General features: G+C 51.0%; 1 protein-coding gene across 11 annotated transcripts in view; it reads right to left on the bottom strand.

Annotated features, from left to right (window-relative positions):
• MXI1 (MAX interactor 1, dimerization protein) overlaps positions 1–21,019 on the bottom strand; it is an 86,108-nt gene extending 65,089 nt beyond the window's left edge. The window contains exon 1 of one of the 11 annotated variants that reach the window (XM_050804284.1): positions 20,467–21,019. In XM_050804284.1, coding sequence (XP_050660241.1) covers positions 20,467–20,740 — 274 coding nt within the window. In that variant the 5' untranslated portion in view covers positions 20,741–21,019. The other 10 variants (XM_050804295.1, XM_050804285.1, XM_050804290.1 and 7 more) reach the window with 10 other exon arrangements.
• Positions 21,020–21,949: the final 930 nt, after the last annotated feature.

The raw sequence follows: 21,949 nt of genomic DNA, 5'->3' as shown, positions 1-21,949 counted from the left end.
TTATCCCCCCTTTCCAAAATCCTTCTCTCCCCAAAATTTTTTTTTGAGATTTCAGATGCTTTAGAACAACATTTTTTGACCAGTTACCATTCGCTTCATTGATTTTACTTGACTCAAAAATTCCCCTTTACTTTCAACTCTGTTCTAAAGAGTCTCTTTTAAGCCCAATATTTTCGCGTACTTCGAACAAGTCTTACAGAGACATTTTCTCTCTTGACAACAATCTCCGAGTTCCTGCTCTTCCTGCCCCATCTCCACAGTCCTTTGGGCTGCCACCGCCAAAGGGGCCCTATCTCATCACCCCGCAGGTATTCAGAGGCCCCTTCCGCACGCTGCCAGTCCTCTGCCCACTCTCCACCGGCTTTCCCCAGACACCCCCAGCATCCGCGTTCCTCCTTCTTCTTAACTCCCAGCACCCTCTCCCACTCCAGGCCCTGCTGGTTTCTCCATGGTCACCCTCTCTCCAGTCCCGGACCGTCCTCTCTCCAACTCCCCTCCGCCGGTCTCCTTCCCGCTCCCCGCACACCCACAGCCCCACCCTCCGGGCGCACCCTCGCACCTCCCCCCGCACCTGCACGATCTCTCACACACGCCTCCACTCACGATCTCAGCACACACACACTTCCCCACGCGCACCTCACGCGCGCGAGCTTCCCACGCACGCGCGCCCCTCCCACACGCGCAGGCCCCTTCCCGCACACGCCCCTTCCCGCACACGCCCCTTCCCCCGCACCATCCCTCCCACGCGCGCACCCTCACGCGCGACCCTCCCCGCACACGCCCCTCCTCGCACACGCGCGAGCCCCTCTCCTCAGATGCCCCTCCCCTCACTTGTGCGCACCCCTGCCCTCACACACACGCATGGCCCTCCCCTCACACGCGTGTTCCCTCCCCTCACACGCCCCTCCCTACACGCGCACGCCCCTCCCCTCACACCCGCGCACCCCTCCCCTCACATGCGCGCGCCCCTCGCCTCACATGCTCGACCCCCCATGCTCGCACCCCTCCCCTCACATGCACGCACCCCTCCCCTCACACATGCGCGCCCCTCCCCTCACACCCGCGCGCCCCTCCCCTCACACGTCCCTCCCCTCACACATGCGCACGCCCCTCCCCTCATGCGCGCTTCCCTCACACGTCCCTCCCCTCACACGCGCGCACCCCTCACTCACACGCGCGCTCCCCTACCCGCAGACGCCCCTCCCCTCCCCTCACACGCCCTTTCCCTCACATGAGCGCACCCCTCTCCTCACATGCGCACGCCCCTCCCCTCACATGCGCGTTCCCCTCCCCTCATACGCCACTCCCCTCACGCGCGCACCCCTCCCTCCCACGCCCCTCCCCTCACACGCGCGCTCCCTTCCCCACATGCCCCTCCCATCACACGCGCGCTCCCCTCCCTCACACGCCCCCCCTCACACGCGCGCCCCTCCCCTCACGCGTGCACCCCTCCCTCACAAGCCCCTCCCCTCACACGCGGGCACCCCTCCCTCACACGCCCCACCCCTCACACGCCCGCTCCCCTCCCCACACGCCCCACCCCTCACACGCGCGCTCCCCTACGCTTACACGCACGCACACCTCTCCCTCACATGCGCGCACCTCACACGCGTGCCCTCCCTCACCGGCCGCACCGCACTCCCCATAAAGATTAGTAGCGCTCGGGCTCACGCAGCGGCGCCCAGCCATTACCTCGCTCCCGGCGCTCCAAAAACTCGGCAGCCTCCAGCAGACGCTGCACGTTGATCATCCTTACCCGCTCCATGGGCACCGCGGGTGGCGATCGGCGCCTCTCTGCACTCCCTTCCCGGGCCGACAGGAGGCGCCGCAGGCGGCTACGGCGAGGCGCCGTCCCGGAACATGTGCGGCAGGCGGGCGGGCCAGCCCGGCCGCGGCTCGGCGCGCTCTCCGCTGCCTCAGCCGCCCCAGCCGCGCCAGCCGCGCCCGCCGTGCCACCGGCAGCCCGCGCGTGGTTTGTTTACCTCTCCGCGCGAGCACGGAGGAGGGGCGGGAGCAGCGCCGCGGCCCGCCCCCTCCCGCCCCTGCCTCTGCCCCCTGGGAAATGTAGTCCCGCCCCCGCCCGCGGCTGCCGGGAATCGTAGTGCGCACGCCGTTTCAGGGCGCCTGCGTTCCGCACGATTCGCAAAGGTCGTCGGAAGGTGTAGTCCCGCTGGGTTTCCTTTCCTGTCTCTAGGGAAGCCTAAGAAGTTGTGGGACTTTGCTTCTGGGAGGGAAGGATTTTTTTTTCCCCCTCCAGACACGATGTGGAATGGGAAGGATTTGAGCAAGCTGGGAGTCTACTCCCGGGGAAACTTGTTTCTCAGCGACTCCCTGCGGTTGCCCAGGGGCTGAGACACGCTTTATTCCAAATATCATGTTGCAGTCGTTTATCTCCTACTTTCTCATGTAACGTATGTGCCTCAGTTTCCTCATCTGCAAAATGAGAAGAGTAACACACCTGCACCAACAGCGCACACAGAAACTGGAAAAGCCGAAATTGCTGTTCAAAAACGAGGGATGATTTCATTAGAGAGGGTTTCCATGAAGCCCTTCTTCCACCTCAGCTTGCACACAGACAAGTAGTTATCTTACTTTTAAAAACTTTCTCCTCCCTCAGTCCCTCACTAATGCTTTTAGATGCCAGAAAATTCTCCCTGGTGCTGAACAGAGTTTGATTCAAATCCTGACTCTGCTACTTACACTGACAGTGTGAACTCTTTCAGTCTCATTTTCCTTATGTATAAAATGGATATGATCATAGCCACGACCTTGAGCGCGTGCCATGTGCCAGGCACTGTACTAGACTTAGTGTGCATAGTAAAAGAGAAACAGACGCAGACCTGCTCTCGAGGTTCATGTATTCAGTAGGGCTTTTTGCGAAGATTAAATGCAGTAATTCCAGCACTCAGTATATACTAGGCACTCAGTAAATAGAAGCGATGATGATGTTTTTCTCTTACGCTGTCCTCTGTAGCTAAAAGGGGAGTTAGTTAAAGAGAGCAGAGACCACATTAAAAGACTGCCACTGGCCGGGCACGATGGCTCACGCCTGTAATCCCAGGACTTTGGGAGGCTGAGGTGGGCGGATAACCTGAGGTCAGGAGTTCGAGACCAGCTTTGCCAACATGGTGAAACCCTGTCTCTACTAAAAATACAAAAATTAGCCTGGCATGGTGGCGGGTGCCTGTAATCCCAGCTACTTGGGAGGCTGAGGCAGGAGAATCGCTTGAACCTGGGAGGCGGAGGTTGCAGTGAGCCGAGATCACGCCACTGCACTCCAGCCTGGGCAACAGAGCAAGACTCAGTCTCAAAAGAAAAAAAAAAAAAAAAGCCCCTGACTGCTCTCATGGCCACTCTCTTTCTAAGTCCTCCATCTAAAAAATTCTCAAAGTCTAGACTAGGGTTTCTCAACTTTAGCATCATTGACATTTTGATCTGGGTAATTCCTCCTTGGAGCAGGAGCTCTGTTCCGTGCTTTGCAGGATGCTTAGGAGCATCCCTGGCCTCTACCCACTAGAGGCCAGTAGCACACCACTACCCCTCCGGTGTGACAACCAAAAATGTCTCCTGGGGCACAAAATCCCTCCCCTGTCCCCCAGTTGGGAACAAGGGATCTAGGGAGAGGAAGGACAAGAGGATCGTACTTGTTGAATGCTCTAGGAGCAAGCTGGGAACCATGCAAACATACCCATAACTGTTTGTTCTCCACCCCAATTATTTATTTTATTTATTTATTTATTTTTTTTTTTTTTTGAGACGGAGTCTCGCTCTGTCACCCAGGCTGGAGTGCAGTGGCACGATCTCGGTTCACTGCAAGCTCCGCCTCCCGGGTTCATGCCATTCTCCTACCTCAGTCTCCCGAGTAGCTGGGACTATAGGCACCCACCACCATGCCCAGCTAATTTTTTGTATTTGTAGTGGAGACGGGGTTTCACCGTGTTAGTCAGGATGGTCTCGATCTCCTGACCTCATGATCTGCCTGCCTAGGCCTCCCAGAGTGCTGGGATTATAGGCGTGAGCCACTGCGCCGGGCCTCCACCCCAATCGTTTTAACCTGCTGGTTGATATCACATCCAAAATAACATGAAGCTCCTGGTGAGGGAAGAATTTCCCCCTCCCGTGGTCATTCCATTGGCTCCTGCAGAAAATACCATCTTGAGACGGAACTCTTACCCTCTTAAAAATGTTAACGGCTTCATGCTGCATTTTAACATACCTTTCCCTCATACCTTTTGTTTTCTTTTTCTTTTTTTCTAAAGTGAATAAAATCTCCAGTGAGGTCACAAGCTGCAAAATTCTGCCAGTCCTTTTAAATATTACACTTGGCACCACATTTAAAACCAAATAGATATTCCATCAAATCCAAGAAGACCCAAAATGAGAGGTGTTCACAAGCCACACTTTTTTTTTTTTTGTAAAGGCTTTGAAAAAGGGACTGTTTTTTTAGCTGTTGACTAGGTCGTTTCAGATCTGAGCTTTCCCATTGGGTGTTGGTAACAACTACCCTCCACCCTTAACAAGGGCCATGTTGGGTAGGGGTGGGAGTGGATTATTTTACAGAAAATATCATTCATTTAGAACATCTAGCCGGGCGCGGTGGCTCAAGCCTGTAATCCCAGCACTTTGGGAGGCCGAGACGGGCGGATCACGAGGTCAGGAGATTGAGACCATCCTGGCTAACACAATGAAACCCCGTCTCTACTAAAAATACAAAAAACTAGCCGGGCGTGGTGGGGCGCCTGTAGTCCCAGCTACTCGGGAGGCTGAGGCAGGAGAATGGCGGGAACCCGGGAGGCGGAGCTTGCAGTGAGCCGAGATCGCGCCACTGCACTCCAGCCTGGACGACAGAGCGAGACTCCGCCTCAAAAAAAAAAAAAAAAAAAAAAAAAAAAACATCTGTTAGTTGAGGGTAGAATTTTTTTTTTTTTTTTTTTTTGAGACAGAGTCTCACTCTATCACCGGGACTGGAGTGCAGTGGTGCGATCTCGGCTCATTGCAACCTCTACCTCCCGGGTTTAAGCGATTCTCCTGACACAGCCTCCCAAGTAGCTGGGATTACAGGCACCTGCCGCTATGCCCAGCTAATTTTTTGTATTTTCGTAGAGACAGGGTTTCACCATGTTGGCCATGCTGGTCTCGAACTCCTGACCTCGTGATCTGCCCGCCTCAGCCTCCCAAAGTGCTGGGATTACAGACGTGAGTCACTGCGCCTGGTCAGGACAAATACAACTCTACTTTTCCTAATAGGAGGTAAACTTGTGTGACAAGCAATCAAGAAAAGTAGTACAAACTGAAAATATACATGAATTCAAGATGGCTTTAATTCCAGAGGTCACAGAGCCATAGCTGGTCAGGAAGAGATGGCTACATGCAAGAGGCCTGGGGCCTATGCATGGCCTTCCACAGTTGACTTCCAGGTGAACTAATCTAGAGCCCTTCTTCTAGAGCCATGGCCAAGAGGGAGATGAGGACATGGAAAGTAGAGCGAGACTCACCAAAAGGCCACCTGCATTGAAGAAGAGGAGAGATGATGATCATGGTGGGCAGTATTAAGGGCTGGTTCATGTACAGAAATCTCCAGCCTTTTCCAAAAGCAACTGAGGTACCACTTCCTTCTCCCTGCTCTGGCTGCCTCCTGGAGTCCTTCCTACGATATCAGCTATAAGGGCCTCTCCAGCGCAAAGCTTAGGGCTCTATCCACAGGAAAGTAATGCTACCCACAAACCATCCCTCAGCAACGGTCTCAACCCAGAGGAACCCAGAGGCAGCCATGGCCTTTCTTTTGCTCCAATGAATTAGTTTCCACTACAAATGCAGATGGGGAAACAGGAAAAGCAAGGCTTCCGAAGTCTACTGATATAAGAACCTGGAATCCTACCCATAGTCTCTGTTCTGCCCTCTCCCTAAAGTATGTATCTCTCTCAAGGGAGTCATTTGAAAATGGAAAAAGTCCCCCAGAATCCCCCAGGCCTATAACGATCACAGCCACAGATGGGGACAATCTGCCTTCTGAAGGAGGCAGGCAAAGCCCTCAATTCTTAAGGGTCCTTTCTCAGCACAGTTTACTTAGTGACAATTTCCAAGTGATTTATTGCAGATTCATAAACAATGGAGGCTGATGTGTTGTATCTTTTCTTTAGGGAGGAGAGATGGGGAGAGAGGAAGGGGCCATGAGGTTAAGTTACAAGTCCAAAGTCACTGTGTTGATGACACCTTGCACTCTGGAAAACTTCCCTGAAACTGCAAAGTGTTTACTGACTAGGGCACTGTTTTCTGCAACTATCTTTAAGGATGGGCGTTTTCAAATACTCAACATTGGGGACAGGGGAGGTGAACTACAAGCTCTTAAGTGAGAACCGTAACAGTTACACATTTTTCCATCCCCCACTCCAAAATGACTACCGCAGCCTCCTCCCCTCCTCTTCCCCCGGAGCCCAGAAACGTGAAGAACAGCAGAAAACCTTTCCCTCGCCCGGTGAGTCAGCCTTGCCTAAGTTCATGCGTAAGCTCTCCTCAAGTCAGCGGCAGCTCAGAGCTGCGGGTCTCTGTGCAGCCGAGATAAATTTGGGCCTAGAAGGGATGACGTAATGCTAAACCCGAGAGGTAGCTGCCGCCTCCCAGGGCTCCGGTCGCCAGGGCTGCCGGCTGACATCCCAACCACACGGAAACGCACCAAGCGACTCAGGTGCTGCCCGAGCTGGGGAGGAAGGGAAAGGACTTGGGGTGGGTGGAACGCCAGGGGGAGGCAGTGTTTATCTGAGACGGCTGAATCTGGAAGTTTGTTGTTTTTTAACTCCAGTTTTACTGGTGAGATCAGACCACTGGCAAAGGCTCAAACAGCTGCACTTGACTTCCATCCTGACCCATCTCTTCCCTCTTAGAAAAGGGCTTCTTACATTTTATTAAATGGCCCTTATTACAGCAGCCTATTTCAGTGATTATAATGGATGTGTTAATCTCTCAAATGTCCTTTTCCTTCTTTTTTGCATGAACTTGGATCCAAGACGTCTGCATTGCAGGACTCAATTAACATGCACATCTAAGTGGCTTGCTTACTCTGGAGCACCCCACTTGGGGTGACACCAGGGTGCTACTGATAAGGTATTTGGGAGGAGTTTGCTAGGGCCATGCCAAGTGAATATTTCCCCAAATAACATTTCAAGGTTTATGTCATAGAAGTTTGTGTTATTAAGTTTGTTTCTCAATACAGTCCCCATTTTTCAGTTGAGAAAGTTCAGGCTCAGAGAGGTATGGTAACTGGCAGAAGGCCAACAGCTGTCTATCAAACTGATGGAATAAGGGTTAGAACTCAAGCTTTTTAAACCTGTGGGGCCCAATCCTTTAAATATCAAGATCAAGTTACATTCCCAAAGGATCCGAGTGCTGTTTTCTCTGTTCGTGGTTCATTCTTCCCCAAGGAAATGTTGCCATCAGAGTGAACTCCTTCACTCCTGGTGATGACCGCAAGCCTTGGGCCCAACCTCACCCTTCCACTATAATTAAAAGACCACCACAGGAAACAATCTTTGCTGTGTCAAAGTAGTTTTCTTCATTAGAAATGCCTCCCAAATACTTTTCAACATTTATTAGTGTAATCACATTTATTCTTTAATTTGTGCCTGTAATCATTTATGCTGGTAGATTTTGTGACTTTCAGCAATATCTGGCAAATAACCTGGTCAGTCATGGTGTGTGATTCTTTTGAAGCACTGTTCAGTTCCAAGAGTTGATATTTTTGTTTAGGATTTCTGCATCTATATTTGAAAGCAAAAGTAAACTGTATTTTTTCTTGTGTTTACTAGATGTTGGTATTGCAATAGTCTGTTCTTTCAAAGTTAGATATAACTCGTTTTTAAAGCCTTAAAAAATAAAAAAGACTGCCAGAGGCCTTCTCCTGCTGCTGAGAGGATGCCCCACATTCTTGCCAAAGCCCTGGGTAACCTTCCCTCCCCTGCCAGGAGCTGGCCTTGAGTTGCCCTGCCCCCACCCCTTGGCATCACCACCCTTCTCCAGGCAGCAGAAACTTGTGGAGGTCACGCTTAGGTCCAGCCAGGCCCTGAACACCAAACCACACAACCAGCTCCTGCCACCTTGTATCTGAGTTCTCTCAGTCTCAGATGCAGCACTTATAATAAAAATAACATTCTCTTGCCTGTCCAAGGTGTAGCTGATCTCACCAGCTCTTCCAGCCAACAGTGGTTTGATTTGAGGAAGCTGGGATTGTCCCTAGATCCTAGAACAACACGCATCCATTTGCCTACTAGCTGCCACGTAACTAGGGCTGCCATGCACGTTGCTGCTCCTCTAGTCGGTTCATTTAATCCTCAGCACGCCTCTGAGATTCCTGTTTTACAAATAAGACCCAGAAAGGTTAGGTGATTTGCCCAAGGTCACAAAGGCTATGAAAAGATTTGAACCTGAATTTTCTGACTCTTGGACCCTACAGCATACATCATGTTATGTTCAATCGCATAAGGTCAGACGAAATTGGTTAAAGCAATGGTCTCAACCAAGGGCAATCCCATCACACTAAGAGGTGTTAGAAACATTGTAGGAGTGTCTTTTTTATTGTCACAACGACTAGGGGGTTTCCAGTGGCATTTAGTGGGTGGGAACCAAGGATGTTAAATCCTGCCATATTCCAGACGAATCTGTACAAGAACTGTCACACCAACAGCTCCTGTGTTGAGAAACACTAGGTCAGAAAGATAAAGGCAGAAAACTCATCATTTATTCAATAAATATTCCTTAAGCATCTATTATGTGCCAGGCACTAAGCTAGATGCCAAAGATAAAATAATGAACAAAACTACTTATGGTCCCTGTCCTCTATGTGCTTATATTCTAGCCCTCCAGACTGACAATAAGCAAGTAGAGTAAGTGTAAATTGTGATGAGTAGAATACAGGATAAATGATAAAAGTGGGGTAAGGTTTAGGTGGGTGGGTGAGGAGTTCTGGGATGATCACAAAGACTGTTTAGGACATCTTCTCAAACTTTAAGGAGCACACAAATCACCTGGGTATTGTGGCAAATGCAGATCCTGCTGCAGCAGATCTGGAGTCTCATTTCTGACAAGCTCCCAGCAGGTACCAAGGCTCTCCATCCTCCAATCACACTCACTCTGAACGGCAATGATGAAGGCCATGGCAAGGAGTTCGGATTTTAAGTGAGGCAGGAAAGAAACTACTGAAGGGCTTTAAAAAGTAAGTAACAGAAACCCAGTTACATTTTGGGTTTTTTTGCTTTTGTTTTTGTTTTCTGAGACAGAGTCTCACTCTGTCGCCCAGGCTGGAGTGCAGTGGCACGACCTTGACTCACTGCAACCTCCGCCTCTCAGGTTCAAGCAATTCTCCTGCCTCAGCCTCCCGAGTACCTGGGATTACAGGCACCTGCCACCATGCCCGGCTAATTTTTGTACTTTTTAGTAGAGATGGGGTTTCACCATGTTGGCCAGACTGGTCTCGAACTCCTGACCTCAGGTGATCCACCCACTTCGGCCTCCCAAAGTGCTGGGATTACAGGCATGAGCCACCATGCCCGGCCAAACCCAGTTATATTTAAGATCCCTCTTATCTCCTAGCTCTGGATCAGCGAGAGGAAGAGGTTGGCCTATGTCATTGTCTGACCGGAACCAGCTGACCCACACTGTCACAGTGGCAGCGAGGACCTAATGCTCATCTCTGCAGCTCACACTTGCCTCTCTCCTCTGGCTTCCCTGGCAGAAGCCCTTGGCTCCATGTATGGGCCAGCCCAGTTGCCCTACAAGCTCGGGCGCCTCCAGAAGCCTAATACAGCCTGACAGGGTGTGGATTCACACCCTGACACCCTCGTATGCAGAACCACAGGAGACCTACTGGTTGGGTGAGTTCCCCAGGGGGTGCTGGGCAAGGTACTACTGCACGTGCAAGCAGTGACACCCTAAACCATCTCTGTCTAGAGAAAGGAGCCATTTGGCTCCACTGTCAACACCCAAAGGGCCCTGGAGGTTCTGACAGCCTGCTCTCTACCCTAGCAAGAGTGGGGAGAAAAGGAAGTCGCTCCAGGGAGGCATCCCCAAGGAGACCCTCAGCCTAAGTTAAAACATTCCACATTCCAAATCTTTTTTTTTTTTTTTTTTTTTTTAATGGAGTCTTGCTCTGTCACCCAGTCTGGAGTGCAGTGGCGCAATCTCGGCTCACTGCAAGCTCCGCCTCCCGGGTTCACGCCATTCTCCTGCCTCAGCCTCCTGAGTAGCTGGGATTACAGGCGCCCACCACCACGCCTGGCTAACTTTTGTATTTTTAGTAGAGACGGGATTTCACCGTGTTAGCCAGGATGGTCTTGATCTCCTGACCTTGTGATCCACCCACCTCAGCCTCCCAAAGTGCTGGGATTATAGGCGTGAACCACCGCGCCCGGCCTCCAGATTCCAATTCTTGCCTCTTGCACATTTCTTACTCCCCAGGGCTTTTCCCAGAGCCCTAAGGTCTCTCTAGGAAGAAAGAAAACCCTGAGGTTTTAGTCTCTACTCCACTATTTATTAGCCTGTGGCCTTAGGAAAGTCAGCCTTGCTAAAGCTAAGGCTTTCCTCATCTACAACATGAGGGTTATTACAGCACCTGCATATTGGATGTTTGTGAGGATTTAATATAAAGCGTGTAGCATTGTGCTGGCCCATAGTAAATGCTCAATAACAGAAGGCCATTATCACCATTCCTTTGGAAAACAGAGAAGACATTGCGCTTGTCAGCAGCTCTCTTGGGGACAGGTTATCACACTCCCAGAAGACAGACAAAAATTGTTGACTGATTTCTATGTCTGTCATTTGAACTAGAATATAGACATGGAACTGGAGATCATACATGCTTCACTTTGGAAGCACCAAGCACAGAGCTTGGCTCTCTGGCAGGTTTTAGAAATTATTTGTTGAACTTAGCTCAGTTTTACAACTGGTAGAAAAAATTGAAGGTTGTATGCAAGGCACGCACAGTCTTGGGAGCCACCAAGAAATACGGCAGGACGGTCAGGCTGTAGTGGAGGTAAGAGGGAAATAACACACGGGCACCATAAGGTACTTCTGGGCCCCTGTAGAAATAAAAACAAAGTCCACACCAGCTTTCACTTGCCCAGAGCAACCCTGGGCATGCCCTCCACTTCAATACAATAGCCTTCCTACTTCCAAATCATCTTTATTCAAGTATCCTTGCTAATGGCAATAAAGACACAGAAAAAGAAATTTCAAATAGTAGGTAATCCAAATCCCCTTTTATTGGCTTTAGTTTGAATTTCTCAATCTCCCTCTCCCTCAGGACCGTGTGTTTATCTTTCTAATTTTGCTGTGTCTAAATTTCCTTACAGACACAGGAGTTGGGTATTAGAGGTCTGTGGCCAAGAGCATATTGTACAGGAGAGTGGACTTGGGAGGAATGCTGGTGTGGACAATCCTCCAAGTGCAGAAGGCCCCTATCTGTAAAGAACTGAGAGTGGAATGTATTTATTTACAATGTTGCTTACAGTTTCCTAAGCTCAGGCAGTAAAAGAAAAAAAAAATACATCTGTAGACATTACAAGGACAAACACAAAAACACAAAGGATTGTAGGCCAGGCACAGTGGCTCCCGCCTGTAATTCCAGCACTTTTGGAGGCCGAGGTTGGCGGACTGCTTCAGCCCAGGAGTTCGAGACCAGCCTAGGCAACATAGCAAAATCTTGTATTTACAGAAAGTAAAAAAATCAGTGGGGCAAGGTGGCACACTCCTATAGTCCCACCTACTCGGGAGGCTGAGGCAGGGAGGATTGCTTGAGCCCAGGAGGTAGAGGTTGTAATGAGCTGAGACTGTGCCACTGTACTCCAGCCTGGGTAAAGAGCAAGACCCTGTCTCCAAAAATATGTATATATTTTAAACATAGATAGAAGAGACAGGGAGGGAAGGAACTACTCCTTTAGGAAGCTCAGGCTAAATTTTTATTCAGTCTATAACGATGGCTAGAACCAAAGACAGAAAACCTCAAGTCAAATGCCATCCTGCATTGTTGGGGTTCACTTTAAGACAAGTGAAATTCTAAAACCTGGCAGTGGAATCGTACACTCCATGAGGACAGGAACTCTACCTCTAAAACCTGGCACTACAATAATACACTCCATGAGGGCAGGCACTCTACCTCCAAGACCTAGCCCAGTGCCTCCCATTAAGCAAGTATGTACTCTTTATGTTTTAATTAATAAATGAATGAATAAACACAAATTTAGGGAAAATGGCTCACAACGTAATTCCACATCTTACTAAAATAGTTGCCACAAGGGCTTTTCAAGAGGTTTCTCTAAATTTTTTTTGAAAAAGAATTCTGTTTACATATATTTCCTAGAGTGTATTGCTCAAAGCAAGGGTCACCTGAACTTTCAAAACATTTCATAAGCAAGGGGCCCAGCACACATTCTGCCAAGATGAGGAAGCAAAGAAGGAGCCTCCTGCTCAGCATGATGGTGGCAAATGCCCATTATTTTTGACCACAAAGATCAAGTCAGCTGTTGACAGCTTTAACACCTCTAGCCAGGCCACTCGGATACAATGACATCAGAGACAATTGCTTCCTTTAAGTTAGAAGAGCCAGAGAGCAGGTGTCTGTCCCTGGGGAATTGAAGCCTCTCCCATTCCCTTCCGTCCTCCCTCCCTCTCTTTTTTTCTCTCTCCCCACTGTGAGTCTAGAGCTCCACTCTTGACCTCCAGCAGGATCCCCTGAGACTTGAATTCCTCCTCCTCAGTCAAGGCTTGGGATAGCCATCTGGACACTGCCACCACCTTCTAGCTCCTCCCTCCTCCCACCCCCCAAATGTAAAAGACAGTATTTTTCTAAGTATGGCAAATTGAAATTAGCTTCATTTTGAAAGACTATTGAGAATGTTGCAACGACCTTTGCAATAACCAGACACACCCTGGGATCAGTAAACCAGGTTTGAAAATTGCTGACTTTACGAGCACTGGACCTGTGAAACAAATGCCCAGGTTGGGACTCTACCTGGAACTGATTCTCATATCAGGTGGGAGGGAACACAGCCCAGAAAGACCTGGTTCTGCCTCTGCTGTGTCATCTTGGGCAAGCCAGTGTCCCTCTCTGGGTCTCAGACTCCATGACTGTACAGATGATGGATGCTCTGTGACCTCTGGGGCTCCTTCTGGACCTGATGCTCTGTGGTACTACCTGCCTCCTTTAAAAACAAAACCTGGACCCAGAGCGGTGGCTCATGCCTGTAATCCTAGCACTTTGGGAGGCCAAGACGGGCAGAACACAAGGTCAGGAGTTCGAGACCAGCCTAGCCAGCATGGTGAAAACCCATCTCTACTAAAAATACAAAAATTAGCCAGGCACGGTGGCACCCACCTGTAGACCCAGCTACTTGAGAGGCTGAGGCAGGAGAATCGCTTGAACCCAGGAGGCAGAGGTTGCAGTGAGCCGAGATTGTGCCAATGCATTCCAGCCTGGGCAACAGAGTGAGATTCCATCTCAAAAAAAAAAAAAACCTGAAGTGGACCGGAAAGAAACATTGGAAGGGAGAAGAATAGTTTAGGAGGCCAGATTACCATAAAGCTCCTGCATTTCTGCATGCTGAAAACTGCTTGCCTCATTCTGCAGGAAAACTCCCATTTCTTGCTGGGTTGTTATTTTTTTATTTCTTTTTCTTTCTCTCCTTAAAAAAAAAAAAAAAAAACTCAAAAGCCACAAAACCACAATTCATCTCCCCAAAACAGGACATTTGGAAGCCAGAGCTGTCAGGGGTTAGGTGTGTCAGGCCTGACATACTGGTGGTATCTAAGTGAAGACCAAGCCAAGGCAAGCATGTGCTTCTCCTCCAGAAACCCAGTTTAAATCAATATTTATCCAACTGTATTTATAGAAAGTGGTAGTGGTAGAGAGGAGGGGGTGGGGTAGGGAGGTAGGGGGATCTAAAACAGAACAAGCCACAATGACTGATGCAAATCTTTGTGGCCAATTCGCTTCTGCAGGGCTTGGTTTTTTTTTTCAAAAGGCAAAAGACCCAGCTTTTGATGAACCTGCTGTTGGCCCCAGTACCATAGCAACAGCCCCAAGTCCTCTAATATGCCCAGAGGACAGACTTGGGAAAGGCAGTAGGAGGGGGTGGTGTTTCCTAGGAGCCCTAAACTTGAGTTAAGGCCAGGAGAGTTGAACAACTCTGAAAGACCAAAAAAAAAAAAAAAAAAAAAAAAAAAAAAAAAAACTCTCTGGTTGGCTATTCTGTCTCCAGCCTCACTTCTAAACCTTTTCTAAGCAAGGTGTGTACAAGAAGACCTTGGACAATAAACAAGGTGTTTCAAATACCAGCTCTGCTTCAGGTTCCTGGGTGACCTTGAGTAAGTCACTTCACCTCTCTGGACTTCATTCCTTGGCTGTAAAATGAGTACATGTGTATATGGTTAAGAGCACAGGCTCTGGAATTAGAGGCCTAAGTTCAAAACTCAGCTCTGTCACTTACTAGCTATATGTCCTTTGGGCAAACTACCTGGCATCCCAGCTCCTGAGTTCCCTCCTCCGTAAAAGGGGGTAATAAAATTGCATCCATCAGAAGGTTAGCATGAAGATCGAGGGAGATAATGAATGCATAGCCTCATACTTGCAATATAGTCAGTGTTCAATAAATGGTAGCCATTATTGATATTATGCCATACAATTAGTTGCTGCTGCTGCATGCCGGCACCCTCTTCATTTTCTTCAGTTTCACCTCTAGACTTTTGCCCAGGCATCCCCAGATGAATCCCCATTTCTGGATGTGTCCGTGGGAGAGTGTTTTGATCAGAGACGAGAGATGGATGAGCAGCTACTGTTTTGCCTTGGTAGCTAATGGAGCCTCCTTTTTGCTCCCAAACCAGGAATGGCTCAATTCAGCTTCTCTAACTTCCAAGGCCTTGTCCCCTTTCCCTGGATCCCCTTTTCCAGGGCATGCAGTCCTTGGGAGCTCTGTGACTCTGAAAGCCATAACAATATCCTCAAAAAAGCCGCCTTCTGGTATTTACCAGTTAGCAGAGATCATATTTAAAACTGGAAAAAATAAGTTAAATCTGGGGAACATAATTTGGGATGCAGAGGAAATAGGGCCTGATGTAAGAATGCTCTTCACATAACTCCACTAAAGACAAATACCCTACTCCACTCCCACCATATTTCAACCTACAGAGTTTTCAGAAAGAAGCATCTGCACATAGTAGACGTGCAATGTACATTTGAAAAATGTATGAATTCATCATAAGATTGTTGCCATGCAAAAATGCAACCAGCTTGAACATTAGTTGCCGTCAAAGCCCTCAATTTCAGCAGAAGTCACTCTAGTCTCCTACTTTCTTATTTGTTCTCAGGGTCACAGCTGTTCACAGGATGCAGTCTCAGCTCTTCAGGTCTCAACTATCATCTTCTTACAGGGATTGGTCTCATCACCCAAGGGAGTTGGAGAACAGTATTTCTGACTCTTCTCCAAATCTCAGAAAGGCTGTCATGTGTTCCCTGGCCTCCAAACCTGATCCTTGTGCCATAGCTAGTAAATGACAAATCTAACCAATCAAAAACTTTACGTTAAGGATCTACTACTGTATGCCCAGTGGTGTGCTATATGCAATGGGTAACATACACTGAATACTGTAAGTGATCTTTTAAGTTACTAATAATGTCCTTGTAAAGATAAAGCTAACACACAGGAAGCAAGTAGAGAAGTGCATGGTACTGATTATCAAAGCTCAGAGAAGGTGCTATTTATTGAGCACCTATTATATTTCAGGTATGTTAAATATTTAAGTGCAGTGCCTCATTTAGTTGTTTGACAATGATATGAGGGTCATACTATTGTTGTCCCCATTTTGCAAAAAGGAAATGGAACCTCAGGCTAAGTAAGTTGTGTACAAAGTCACAAAGCCAGTAAGCAGTAGAGTAGCAAGCTGGGCCCTGCTCCATGTGACTGCAAAGGTTTCATTCTCTCAAGTACAATGACTTAAGAAATAGAGCCAAATGGGCTGAAATACCTAGGGGCAGCTTCCTGGAGGAGGTGGGAACTGCCCTAAGTCTTGAAGAGAAGGTAGGATACAGATATCCCTAGGGGAATAAGAGAATGAAGGCATTCTAGACAGTAGAAGAGTCTAAGTCGAGCACAGAGGTTCGACTGTGAAGCCTGCTTGCTGGTGGATCTGCCGGACAGACACAGAGGTTTCAGGGCAAGGCAAAGGAGATGAAGTCAGGAAGGCAGGGTGGGGCCAAATGACACCACACAACAGCAGCTTCCCCTGCCAGGAGGAAGAGGCTGCTTCTTGGGCTCTCCATGCCCCTAGGAAAGCACCCCACCCTCAAACCCAGGTGATCCACTCCAAGGAGCCTTATGGTTTTCTACTCTCATCTGATCGCCCTTCCCTATCTTAAGTGTTGCCTCCAAAGCAACCTCCCCCAGACACTAGGAAGCCCATTTCTCTCCTCCAGACCTTACCTGCTCTCACAGCTTCTTTCACTTACCTGCCAGTCAGCTCTTATGCACATAACATCCCTTTATGGATCTCTTCTTCTCTTTTAGTTTTAACCTTTTCCAAAATCTTTTTCTACTTATGAGTCAGTCCTTAATTCCCACCCTTCCACTGGACTCAAAATGCGTATAGGTGATGTCAGAGATTATTTACATATAATTTCTGAATTTATGGTAACAGGGTCACAGCCTTCTTGATTAATATTTCTGGAGGCCTTCAATTTGTGATCCGTAGAGATTCACATCAGTTGGAATTTTGGGAGAATGTACCTGCCTTTCCTAGGGAATCCCCCTGCCTTGCACACAGCAGTCAACAACGGGTGACTTAATTTGAACCCCTCCTCCAAGAAAACTCAACCTCTCCACTAGAAATAATTCAGCAATGTGGCCACAACTTGGTGAACACTACCAGTACGGAAACCTCAACAAGGGAAAGAAAAGCAGTTCTGGCTACGATGGAAAATAAGGCAAGCTCCTGCCAAGTGAGTACTTTGCAAACAGCAGTAAAAATGGAACGTGTTAACTCGTGACCAGGGTCCACCGTGCATCTCAGAAAGGTCTCACCGAACCCGAAATGGAGAATCGGGGCCCGACACTCATCTCCGGAGAGAAAAGCGTCCCTTTAAGAAGAGACTGGACCAGCTGGCCTCACTACAGCTCCGGGAGATTTCCTGGCTTGCATCCTGGCTCCACCCCCGCAGCCTCCGGCCTCAGCAACGCGTGACGTCAGAAGAGGCTGGAGCTGCCGATTGGCTGAATGACGCAGCTAGGTCAAGTCCAGTCGGAGGAAAGAAGTTTGTCTCCATGTGGAAACCATGTGTCTCTAGCCGGGAGGGGGAGGAGGAGAAGGCGGAGAAACCGAGATCAAGTGATTATAGGGGAACTCGCTGAAATGAAGGCGGGGAGGTTGTGCACCTGAGTCGGCCAGCGATGCCCTTTTGCAGTAGTGACCTAAAAAAAATAAAAAAGTACACAACAAACTACCTCACCCCACCCCCAATAATAATAACTAAAAAGCTAGGGTCCTTGCTGCCTTCCAGAAACCAGGGACCCGGTAGATGCTGGAATCCTATCGGAACGCCCAGATCCCTCTCCCTCCCCCAACGACTGAATGATGTAAGCGTTTCGGAAAGCAGAGCTCTGGAGCAAAACAAGCCCCGCGCGCGCAGAACGACCCGCAGTGCCCGAGCCGGGCGCACGCACGACCCGCCCCCCAACTCGCGTTATTGCTGTGCACACGCGGATTGCCGTGACGCGCGGGCATTGTGTGCAGCGAGCAGAAAACAACGACGAGCGCCGCCAGCGCGAAGAAGCGCCCCCCATAAAACGAGGCAGATGTAGGGCCCGCCGTTTTCCGTACCCAGAGACCTAGACCGGGCAGAAGGAGGGGAGGAGAGGGGGTGGGTGGGATAAAGTGGCCCCCGTGGGCCGCCTCTCTTTGCGAGGGGAACAACGGAGGGCCTGGCGGGTGGTCGCACGGAGTTTGCCGGAGGTCACCCCAGCCTGTCCGAGCTGTTGGAGACGGGCAAGAGCCTGGAGCAGGGTCTCTGCAGCCAAAGTGGGCACAGCGCAGCGCCCCAAGCTCTCGGGGAAATCTGGGGGCCGTTGGTATCACGTCATTTAGAGCCAAACAGCAGCGGCGAAAAGAGGCGAGAGAGCTAAAAATACTCCCTCCGGGAGCCGGCCGGAGGAGGGGGGCTGCGGGGCCGAGGGACTTATTACGCACACGAAGTTGACTTAGACTAGGGCGCTAAGGTTCCAAACCCCTCTCGGGGGCCGGCAGATTTGCAGGGCGGACGCTTCGGGAGATGGGCTGGGAGGAAGCCTCTCGGCTTCACCAGCCTCTGGAGCCCGGTTACGCCGCCACGGGCCCGCCCCGCGCGGGGCAGCCCGAGCCCAGCGCGCCTGGCTCTCTGCTTACGTGACTGGTGGCCACGCCGGAGCCCCGGCACGGGGTAAACAACGAGGTGGCGGCGGCCAGGGCGGCGGGGTGGGGCGGGGGGAGGTCTCCGATTGTCTGCGGAGCGGGTGCGAAGTGGGGGCGGGACGCTGAGGAAGCTCCGACCGCCTCCTCCATACACCTCGCTGGCGGGCGGGGGTGGGGGGCTGGGGTGGAGGGACAAGCCAGCTTCGCCACACACTGCCAAGGTGCCCTCATGGGGTGTACCCCTAGTTAGAGTCAAAGCCACGGGACAGACTCCAGAGAACTGGGAGCCGGGGATAGGGGTAGCTAAAGAAATCGCGCCCCTCCCCCCTGCAACAAAAGCAAACACACCAAACAAAACCATGTCTTCACCCAGCTCCCCACCAGCTCTGGCTTTTCAGAAACTACCCTCCAGACAAATGCACACATAGCTTCCCCCCACCCTCCGCCGCCCGCCCCCCCCCCCCCCCCCCATGAATAATTGCGAAGCGATTCGGCTGCATAGCCTGCGATGCGCCTCTCTCGCAACCCAAGCACTCCGGGAAAACAGGCGAGAAGAGAAAGAAAAGAACGCACCACCGACCTCGCAACACAAATCCTTGTTTTGGCCTTACAGCGTCTGCATAATTGCGCTGCCAACACACGGTTACTTTAACCCTAAAGACCTGGGGTGTCGGTCAGCAATGGTGTTTTTGTGTCTGAGGGTTGTTGTGTTGGGTGGGGGGAAGGTTGCAAGATCTGACACGTTGCAATCGGGACCTTCTTTCTTTCTTTCTCTCTCTCTCTCTCACACACACACACACACACACACACACACACACACACAATCGCACCTCACTGATCTTCCTACTTGTTCGGACACATTAAACATCCCGGTTTCCTCTTGTCTGTCGGTCTGTCTGCCTAGTTCCCTTCCTCCTTTTCACAGCTATTATTCTGAGGACCGTGCTGGATACGCTGCACACGCGTGCCCCCGTTAGGGCGCTGAGTCGACTGCCTGGGGAAAGCTGGGGGACCTGGCTGGTAGTGGCAAAAATGAAACAAATAAATACAAAAAAAAGAGGCCAGGCCACGGTGGGGTTCCCAGCACACCCCCACCCACGCACTATTCTCCACGTGAATCTGGGGGTGGGCGGGTTGGGGGGGGAGGTAGAAATCGACCAGGAAGGCGTTTGCCTTGCTTGCCCTGCGCGCTCACTCAGGAGCCGTCTCCCGGAAAATAAAGAAAAAGCACACAACAGCCCACACCTTGTTCCCCAACTATTGTTTCTCCAAGATCCCAAAGTTTCCTTCTAGCCGCGTCCCCACGGCCAAGTTTCCCGGGCTCAGGACGGCGTGTCCGGGGCGAGCTGCTGGCGTTGCTTGGCCCCGCCGGCCTCTTTCTTTGGGGGGGCGGCGGTGGCACCCCAGGGCAACTGGGGGACTGTGTCTGTGGACGTGATGGCCTGAGCCCAGTCCTGCTGCGAGAGGGAAGGAAAAAGGCGAAGTAGGAGGGAGAGAGAGAGAGAGACAGAGCCGAGCCCACGCCGTAGAGAGCTGTTTGGTTGTTATTGTTGTAGTGTGTGTCTGTGTTTTCTTTCTGGAACCTCTGAGCTCTGCCTATGGTTTCCAACTTTCGGCTTCTAATCCCCACCCCACCCAGGAACGAGCGACAGAAAAACAACACTTGTCTGCCTGAGAAGGCTCCGGAAAAAAAAAAAAAAAGGAAGAAAGGCGACCTCAAAGAGATGAGCTCTCGGCTCAGTTGTCAGCAAACAACACCACTCCCCCGCTCCTCCGCTGGGCCATCCTCCCAGCCCCAGCCCGCCGGAGACGGACAGACCGACGCACCGACAGGCCCCTCTCTCCCCCTTGCCCGTCTTTGTTACATCTTTAGCAGCTTTGTGCGTGCGTGTCCTTTCTCCGGTGTCATCGGCTTTACTGCCAAGGGCTGGATGTGTGTGGTGGGGGGGGGGGGGGGGCACGGGCAGAGCTCGCGACAGGGGTCGCCCAAGTGGGGGAGAAAGAAAGAGCCGGGCGCCGAGGAAGAGCAGGGGCCCCCAAACTTACTTTTGTTTTCTTTCTCGATCTGCTCCAGGTAGCTGGCGGCCTCGAGCAGAATCTGCACGTTCTGCAGAAAAGTGTTAATGTGCTTCTCCATCGAGTTCTCGCTGGTGTTGAAAATGTCCGAGAAGGGGCACCTGGGCTTGGCCCCCGCAGGCTCCTCGGGCAGGGCCGGGGGCTGGGGCGCGGCCGTGGCGGGGGGCACAACCGGGGGCGCGGTGGGGGCCAGCCCCGCGCCCTCGCAGCGCGCCTCCTTGCGCGGCCGCCCGCGTTTGCCCATGGAGCAACGGGGGTCCGCCGAGCTCGTCCTCTAACGGGGCTGCGCTGCCCGGCCGAGCTCCGGGCCCCCAGGGAGACCCGGCCGGCTGGAGAGGAGAAGGCGCCGGGGCGAGGAGCCGGCCTGACTTCCCGAGCCTCGCTGCCTGCAGTTGTGTGTGTGAGTGTATGGGAGTGTGTGTCGGTCTCGCAGTGGGTCTGTGTGTATGGGAGATTGAATGAACCTACAGGACAGACGGAGGCGCTCTGGCGCCTGGGTCCTAGTGCGAGACTGTCGCCATCGGACCGGTCAAAATAAAAGGTGGAGACTAGCGAGGCCGGGACCGCCCCTGCCCGTCCCCGCAGCCTTCCCTGCCTCTCTTCAAGACTTACCACAGAGTAGAACACTGTTTTAACCGGAATGGAAAAAAATATTTGATGTCTCTGGGTGCACCTGCAAAAAAACAAACTACTTTTTTCACAGAAAAATAATACCTCAAAAATTGTCCAGCACAATGCTTGGCACATAGTTAGGTCTCCATACATGGTGGCTGCTATGACTTAAATAAAAGCCCCCAATCCAAATGGGAAGAAGGGAACCAGTATGTAACCAGGAGATCTCCCCACCCCCAACACAAACACTCCTACACACAGACACACATACATACGTAATCATGCACACACTTGCAGGCACCTGTGTGTGCCTTCACACAGCCAAATGAAATCCCAGGCCGTCCAAATCCGAGTTACAGATTTACTCACTCCTTTCTTCCTTCAAATGCAAAGTTATTTTTCAGAAGTAGGAGGAGATGTCAGCATCCCTCTCCACACTCGTCTCCCCAGCCGTGGTTCAGCTGTGCAAAGCTCACACCAGGATGCCTCCACACCTGGCTCCCTTTTATTTGAAAGGCAGAAGTGGCAGCTCAGGAACCACCCTCCTCCCCAACTGAATTCCACCTTTTGCCTTTGAAGACCCCTTCCCCAGCTGACATTGTTTCACTGCCGCTGCTGTCAGCAATCATGGATGCTTTCCAGCCCTGGGAAGTACTGGAGGCGGCAGGGGATAATTGAAGGCTGCTCTAGAGTGCCATAGGAAAGGGTTCAAATCCCAGCGCTCCTGCATACAGACTGTGTGAGCTTGGACAAGTCCCTTAACTTCTCTTGGCCTAAGTTTCCACATCACTGAAATGTCTGATAAGATGCTTGTATACGGCCGGGCGCGGTGGCTCAAGCC

This window comes from Macaca thibetana, chromosome 9 (genome assembly GCF_024542745.1).
Source record: "Macaca thibetana thibetana isolate TM-01 chromosome 9, ASM2454274v1, whole genome shotgun sequence".
NCBI classification, from domain to species: domain Eukaryota; kingdom Metazoa; phylum Chordata; class Mammalia; order Primates; family Cercopithecidae; genus Macaca; species Macaca thibetana.
This window is presented reverse-complemented; position numbering and strand designations above follow the sequence as displayed.